The sequence below is a fragment of the Pyxicephalus adspersus genome, chromosome 4 (assembly GCF_032062135.1).
Source record: "Pyxicephalus adspersus chromosome 4, UCB_Pads_2.0, whole genome shotgun sequence".
NCBI lineage: Eukaryota > Metazoa > Chordata > Amphibia > Anura > Pyxicephalidae > Pyxicephalus > Pyxicephalus adspersus.
The window spans coordinates 113,222,331-113,230,893 of record NC_092861.1 but is presented as its reverse complement, the minus strand read 5'-3'; the positions used below and the strand labels follow the sequence as shown (position 1 = coordinate 113,230,893).

The following is an 8,563-nucleotide window of genomic DNA, read 5'->3' as shown; positions in this document are numbered from 1 at the left end:
ATGAAATTTTTTTCCCCCCAATCACACTACATTGTTGAAGAACTCTATATCTGAGTGGCCTTCAACACATGCAGATATTGGTGTGGGTTTAGTAACTTAGCAGTAAACAGTCATGTCGAGTAGAAGTCACTGCAGAGCACAGCTGGATCATCTTTAAAGCAACCTCCGTAGTGAGCCTGATTTTTTAAAGCTCTCCAAGGCTGGAGAGGATACACTTTTATCAATTAGGCTGGGTGATCCAGCAAACCTGGAATAGATTTCTTAAAAGTAATTTGCTATTTGTTAGCAAATGTTTTCAATCCTGGACCAGATCCATTCCAGGTTTGCTGGATCACCTAGCTTCACTGGGTAAAGTGTATCCTCTCCAGCCTTGGAGAACTTTATTGAATATTATCTAGTATGTCCAGCCAGGCCAGTTACACCATTCATTCTTCTGCATTTAACAAGAAGAATGACACAACTGTCAAAGCAGTGCACCTGCCTTTTGTACTTGAAGTTGTTGTAGGAAGTTGGTATCTAATAGGGTGGCCTATTCCAGGATAGATAATGGAAATGAGTGGATTCTATTTGCATACTGCAATTCTATTAATAGAATATTAATAGCTTGTAGTTGTTAGGTACAGTACTGAACGTCATCCCTGGGAAGGGCCTATAGAACCAAAATCCACAAACATTTTTGATCTGACTGTGGCCAGACTACTAGAACACTCTGACACACACACACACACATAGAATGTTTTGGCGTTACACATGACACCAGAATCCTGGGCACTGAAAAGAACTTCTAAAAGTTGATTATCCCCAGGTCAAATAGATTTAATTATCCAATTTTTTAATTGAAATATTGTTAGTGAAGTTGTACTTGATGGGTTTTCTTCTCTCCAGCATTTCTTCAAGGCAAGATAGGAAGGGCTTGATTTTTCTGTGCATGTAAGCCTTGGTTCCTGGTATTTCATATGGATAAGTCTATTCTCAGTCTCTAAATGAACTACAGGGTCTTAAACATTATTTAGTGTATGTTTACTGTGTTTCATACTTGCTTTTGTCAACTCAGAACTACATTTGTAATTAATTTTTTTGGATTGTAAACTTGTTTGGGCAGGGTTTCTTTATCCTCCTTTATCCTACGCTGGTATGTACGCAGGCTTGCTATTTGCAGCCCCTATTTATTGTACAGTGTTATTATGTTACCACTTTACATATACAAGATAATAATACATTTTTAGCAATGGTTTTCTTAATGTCACCCTACTATTGCCTATTTTATAAAGCCTTGCCCACTGTGTCTAGTGTCTTAGTTGTGGATCTTTGCAGCTGCTTTAGCGTTCTCCATTGGTCTCTTGGTTGCTTATTTGACTAATATATTCTCAATTTATCAATGAATATGCATATATGGACTTATCTAGGTAGTCTCTAGGAGTCATGGTTGTGTTAGTCTTATAAATACTGAACAGTGCTCTGTGTAAAATTTGAGAAAACTGGATTTATTTGGTTTTTATGATAATATTTGTTTATATATTTTCTCTGACAAACCATAGAGCTTTAAGGCCCTGGTCCAGTGCCAGCCCTCACTAGATGCCCGTCTCCCAATCTAACTGGGCACTTTTCACCTATTGCAAGCACCCAGGGGAAGGACACACAGAGGACCAGCAGCCAACAGATAATATCCACCAAACAAGGTATCCAAGTGTTACGACAGAACAGAGTCCGAGTCACAGGCAAAGGTCAGTCCAAGCAGGATACAATCTCATGTTCAGGAAATAGCCAGAATTAGCAACAGTAAATCCAATGAATAAACACACCAATAGCAAGTCAGCAAGTTTAATGCTACAACAGGCATCTGGTGACTGTGAGCAGGAAGCCCTGGCAGCCAATGGCAGGGCAGCATGAAGCCAGGGACTAATCTGTTCCGAAATTCCCTTCAACTGTGCATAGTCTGGGATTATGTGCTGGGATGCAGAGAAGGTACATCTCAGGCTGCACAGTTAAAGGGAAGCAGGAGATGCTGCAGTATGTTGATCAGAGGGGAGACAAGCACTTCTTTGATCTCCATGCTGCTGCGAGCAACACTGCCGGAGATAATAAACAGTGCTTGAGTGGCACATATCGCGGGATCAGCCAGAAAAACGTTTCCCAATAAGGGCATTCTAAAATCAAGTGTATTCATGCTCAGCTCATCCATACATTAAGTTGCAGAAGAACTTTTTTTAGAGGATCACCAAACTTCCATAGTGCCTTATTAAACCTTGGGATCCAACCTGCTGTCAGATTAGCACATCTTCATTTATTTCAATATACTGTTTTATTACATTTTATCATTGTTTAATGCTTGTACTGAGCAAATAGTATTAGAAAAGCCTTAAATATTATTGGAGTACTTTACAGTAACCTACAACCTGCAAATGTCCACTGCCTAATTATTCAACTGTGATGTAGAACAATAGGTATTGTTTAAATAAAGTGTATAATTGTCAGTCCAAAAGTCTTTCTAAAAATAGTGCTTTGTTATATTTGTGGTGCACCTTTGTGTGAACCTACAAGCTTAAAAGCATGTGTCTAATTTTCTAGAATGACATGCAATGTTAGTAACTGTAATCCTTAGTAATACCATATCTGTGAAGTCACAAATAAATTATGCATTACAATTAATTTCTCTATGTAGTACACTTCTGTTTATAATTAATGAGATTCTACATATAAAGATAATGATAACACAAAGAAGAATGTAAATGGTGTGGGTGAAACAAAACCTGCATTCTTCAGCTTTATCCATGAGGCCTTTTTATTTTTCTATATAACTCTTTGGTTCAGTCATGTGCAATATGTATAATTATATATATATATATATATATATATACACACACACACACATATATATTTATATATATCTAACAAAAAAACTTTAGTCTGACCATGGTATTGGTGTAGAAGAAGTGGGGAGGGTTAGAGCATAAATCCTGCTAGGGTTCTGACCTTTAAAGAATATCAAACACAGTAAGATCACTGCACAGTTGTATGTTTCATGCAATGATTCTCAATGTGTGTGAATACTTTTAATTAAAAGCTTTGTTTTACTACTTGAACAAGGAAGCCACCATACATTCTAGTAAAAAATAATAATGATAAAAATTGAAATAATATTACAACATGAATACAGGAGAAAGAACTTTGAAATAATGCTTAAATGCATTTTAGCTGTAATCTATTGCATACACAACATGATGACAGTAGACATTTTTCTGAGCACCAATACAGAAAGAAATGGATTTCAATGATTGCAACGACATATATTTGCAGGGGGTACGCTCCAGTCATTCCTTTACTGAGGGATTTATCTCAGCAGCATTCCTGAGGTCAATGAGGCTAAAAAATCAACTGACTATGACTTTGCTTAAATAAACAGTTGTTTAACCCAATAAAAGTGTATGGATACATATAAAATAATTTAATTCAAATAATTCAAGTGAAAATCTTAGTCTAGGGAAAGTAAAACAAACAATCCAATACATGCACATTTTTCCATGTTTTGTCTCATGCTGCAGGAACATACCACTACCTGTTATCATGCTAGGACTCCTTTGAGCTCCTAAAATTTTGCAGTGGGCTGTCAACATATCTCTATAATAAAGGGGGCTGTTCGGTAGTCCAAGAGAAGAACTGAGGTACAGTAGATAAAACTGCTCGGGATTTCAGCGCAGCTGAGACAGCATTGCCAACTTACTAAAGGAAGTTTGATGCTCACTAAATCTCTAGCAAAAATTAATATGCATGTAGTGATGCAGAGCCATTTCTGGGCCATGTGACACCCTAGGCTCCAACCCTACTTGGCCTCTGTAGACTTTCCCTGGTCCCCTGTATATTAAAGGCACTGATCGCTATCTCTTCCTGCATAGCAAAAGTAGCACAGGGAAGCGGTGTATTATCCAAAGCTTATCTGTTCAAGCACCTGTAAATTTAAATATTACAATCCAGGCAATTCTTGATTCAGGATTGACAGATGAATCTGTGGCTGTTGAACTGGTAAACTTTGGCTAAAACATTATGCTCCCCCTCTCTACTTTGCTCATGGAATTAGGAAGAGGGAGCAGTGGCTTTATTTTACAAGGGATGACAGGCATGTAGAGACTAAAGTGCCCCACCCCACTAATTGGCAGCCCAAGCGGCTCCTTATGTTATTTATATCTAAAATTTTCCCTGTATTGCAGAAGTGTAATGGATATGTTCTTTTTTACTTTGCCCCGACATTGTAAATGGTTTAGTGTGTTAACCACAACTAGGTCACTTTAATTTCCATCAGATTTCTCTGTGTCAATTTACTGATTTCTTGAATTATACTCTTGACATTGCTTCCAGTTTTTGAAGCAAGAAGAGATGTTTTGTTGAAGGGAAAAATAAGAAGAAAATCACCAACATGGGCAGGAGGCATTTCATCAACATCTGATATATAGTATAAAGGAAATAGAGGACATTCCATGTATTTCCACTGGACAGTCCTTGGTGTACGATACGATTCTGAGGTGGCTCTTGAAGCAAAGGACACTGGTGGGACTTTTGACGCTACTTGTCTTGGAGAAATGTTCATTCTCTCCCGTAACTTTGAAGTTAGGGTCTTTCGAGGACTCACAATTGTTTTTCCACCTGAAAGTATTTCTTTGTTTACTGGATCATCATTAGATTCTGTTGAAGACTTTTCCTCTGAGTTACAATTGCTGCAATCCACAAAGCCGTCCTTGGTTGGTGATTTGGTTTCTTCATTTTTGTCCAATAAAGATGAAGAGCTGGTGAGCTGATCAGAATTTTCTTTCAAGTGGCTACTTCTTATTGGGTTGCCCTTTTTAAACTCTTTAGAATTTTGTAAGCTTGTATTATTTCTTTGCAACATTTGTTGTCTAGCAGAATGTAAAACTGGAGAAAATGTTTTGGCTTTTTTGCTTTTGTATTTTTGTACTTCAGTTGATTTGTAGTTGAGAAGATCGATAATGTCATTAATAAGTCTTTTTTTAACTGTTACATCATTAGGGCAATCTAAAGATAGCGCAGGGCTGTAGTTTACCTCTAAAAGCCATGGCTTTAGCGTATCGTCAATTAGGATATCAAATCCAAACAGTTCAAAGCAGTTGGGGCACTGAGGTACAGATGGAGCAATTGCTAGAAGAGTCATTGTTACAATGTTATATATTCTTTGCCAGAGTAATACATCATCTATTTCAACACTACGAAGGTATGACCTAAACTGACCAAGTGTCCATTTGCAACCACTTCCTACCCTCTCCTTGTCTGACAAGTAGGAGGTGCTGTATTTATTAATACTGGTGTTTGTTAGGTGGGCAAATATGTTGTCAAGTGAACTGAGACTGAATTTTTCTGTTGCAAATCTGACCAAACCTTCCTGGTAAACGTATACAGTCAGTGGACAGAAACAGGTCACACAAACATAAATCCTCAGGTCAAATTTGTAGCCAGAGATTAGCAGAGGGTTTGTGATATATTTCTGTACAATAACAGTACAGTCATAAGTTAAGTCTTTGATGTCCTGGAAAACAAATATCCCTCTACCCCTAGACATGTCAGTAGGTTTGCAGATCCAATAACTTGCCTTTTTTTTATGTCTCTCTTTTGAAAATTCTGCTAAGAACTTTGTGTAGTCATTGGGTAAAATAAAGGCCGTAGGGCTGAACTCATAATAGGAGGACCCATAGATACCTTTCATGCGTTTTAAATGTCTGGCCAAACAATCCTTCTTTATCATTTGTGCCGTCCCTGGATGATGGTTAAGCCTTTGCCATGGTTTTACATTATTATGGTCAGCAGTACGGAATGCAGAAGTTCTCCAGTGTAAGTTCCACTCTTCTTCGCTTTGGTGATCTTCATCAAATTCCTCCCAGCCACGTTCCAACAATACTTCACGCACAACTTTAGGAGCACTCTCATGAAGACGAAATATTAGAGTGTCCGAGATGTCGTTATCATCATTCTCACGTGCCATGGTTCATGGGATACATACATAACCTTTATTACCTACAAAAGAATTTACACATACATTACAATATATGTCATATACTAGTTGTTAAGATACTCATCAGTTTATTATTACATATGAATTAAAGATTCATACCAATTATTGATTGCAAAGAATGATCAGATAAAATATTATCTGTTACTATTCTTGTCACAAGATTTGTTAAAAAGCAGCAATTACATTATACTTTTTATGTAGAACAGAAATTTGGCAGTAACCTCTAATGTGTACAAAACACCAATTGCTGTAAACCTAGTAAACCCAAACTTTAGATTGTCAATTAACATCTTTGAGTATTAACTACTCTACAGTACCTGCAGCTAGGAAGATCGGTGATGACTTGTTTTAAAGCTTTTTAAGGAGGAAATTTCATGTAAATTAAAAATAGAAAACAAATTCCTTACAATGTTTAGGTATGACATATAAACATATATGACATATAAAAAAAACCCTTGTAATATAATTAGTTCAGTAAATCAGTGTGTGGGCTAATGCATACCTTCAATATGTAATTAATGGCAAAAATCCCTGCTTATAATGCTTTCTGAGCATGCGTAGGATGTGCTGGCCATATTTGGGACAAACCAGGGATGGAATTTGCCCACAGCATACTGCATGTGTATATCCTACAAGCATATCTTGCTTGTGCACATTGCAAGAGGAGGAAAGTTGTTTTTTTCTGTTTTATTTCTTTCCTAGGTAGTACAGATCCCACATACTCCCTGCAATAACATATCTTTGTTGAGAATAGGTAACATATTTAATGTCCAGTCTGGAAACAAGTGTATTTAAAAATATGTAACTTTTCTGCCTAAAGTTATTCAGATAGACCAGTATTTCTCAACCAGGATTCCTCCAGAGGTTGCTAGGGGTTCCTTGAGCAAAGAACAATTTGTACCTCTCACATCAGTTCAACAGATACCAATTTTTTTTTTGGTTAGCTGTAATGGGTGAAGAAAAGTCAGACAGATAGGCTATATACCAATTCAAATTTGTTTGTCTAGAAAATGGTCACACAGATTTTTTTAGTAAATAGGTTGCATGCTTACATCAAGCTCTTTCCTTTGTTCAAATGAACTTAGTGCTTTTTGTTGTTGTTTGAGCTTTCATGAGCAAATAATATACTCCTAGCAATGAATTTGCATTTCTCTACAGTAAAGACAGTGTGTTTACTTTCCATTATCAATAATGGTAATGCTCATAACTAGAATAATCATAAATGTCGGTAACAAACTTCTTTCGATACATACTAGTACCATGACAGCTGCTTTGCAAAATAAACATATCACTGTAATTTAAAAAGCAGCAACTTACCTAGTCATGGTAAACTACGTCAGAGCACAGAGACCTTCTATTGTTTCCTAAACAGGAAAGGTGAGTGTATTCCTGAAAACCCAGGTTATGAAGGTGAAGCTGCAAACACAGAAAGCAAACAGCATCAGACATAAGGCTCAACTAGATACAATTCTAAAAACTATAAATGTAGCTTTTTAAAGTCTTTTGTATAAAATACAAACTGCAATGCATAGTTATATCAAGTTTTAAAATAAAAGCGCAATGTATTTTCATTAAAGTCATACTTTAGTTATAATAAATAGGTATAGTTATAATTCATCAATTTTCATTGCCTTGCCATTTTATTGATTAGGAATATAATGTTTGTTTTTCTAGGGGTTGAGATAACACAGTATAATACCAACCTATTAAAACACAGGAGAACAGTAAGAAAAGTAGAACCTGGGGACCAGAGGTCACGTCCAGAACTGCCAGTGAAAAAGACTGAGTTAAGAATTAAGGTAATAATACTTTGTTTTATCTTATGTCCAGGAATAAGCCCAGCCAGGGATTAGACTTTAAAACTATAACTGCACTTACATATACGGCTCTATTTATAAAACCCGGAATGTGATATTCTCTCAAACTTTCCCTTGTGGGAATCAATTATTGCCATTGAAACACATGGACCCTGAAGGATTCCCATAAGGAAATATTTGGGGGACAACCATTTCCACCAGCCATCATCTACATGTTGTGCAGAGAGTAATAAAATTGGAACAGATTTATTTAGCAATTGCAATAACATTTTCACAAGGGAAGGAAGAACCAGGGAAGTCAAACTTTTAGTAGATTAAACTTTAATTTTAAATTTTGGGAGGAGATTTTTGTAGTTAAGCAAACAGCCAGAAATACCAAATGGTTTTAATACAGCAATATAATGTCCCAAAATGTCAGAATAAAGATCTCAATTCAATTGGGCCCACTTACAGTCAAGCAATATGTTATTACACACATGTTGTTATAATCTTTTGAGATTTCACATCAGTATTCTGCGCTTTCATTTATTCATAGAATACAGGAGTTTTTATACACATATTTGAAGTGAAAATGGGGGCAGTACAATACACTGTCTTCAGCAGGTAAGAACAAATGTGAGGGTTTGTGTTTCTAAGGACCTGGCTGGTGAGGTTTGTTCATATAGTCATTCTGGTACTAAAATTTTAACAGTAAATAGCAGTGTTTGTCATGTCATGTGCACCAATGCTC

At 36.5% G+C, this 8,563-nt stretch overlaps 1 protein-coding gene across 1 annotated transcript; it reads right to left on the bottom strand.

Moving 5' to 3' along the window:
* Positions 1 to 2,911: 2,911 nt before the first annotated feature.
* Positions 2,912 to 7,435, bottom strand: TTLL2 (tubulin tyrosine ligase like 2). The gene is made up of 2 exons (XM_072410445.1): positions 7,334 to 7,435; positions 2,912 to 6,018 (listed from the first exon to the last, which is right to left on the bottom strand). Exon 2 carries the CDS (start codon positions 5,984 to 5,986, stop codon positions 4,274 to 4,276), a length of 1,713 nt encoding a protein of 570 aa, XP_072266546.1. The 5' UTR covers positions 5,987 to 6,018; positions 7,334 to 7,435; the 3' UTR covers positions 2,912 to 4,273.
* Between the last annotated feature and the right edge of the window lie 1,128 nt (positions 7,436 to 8,563).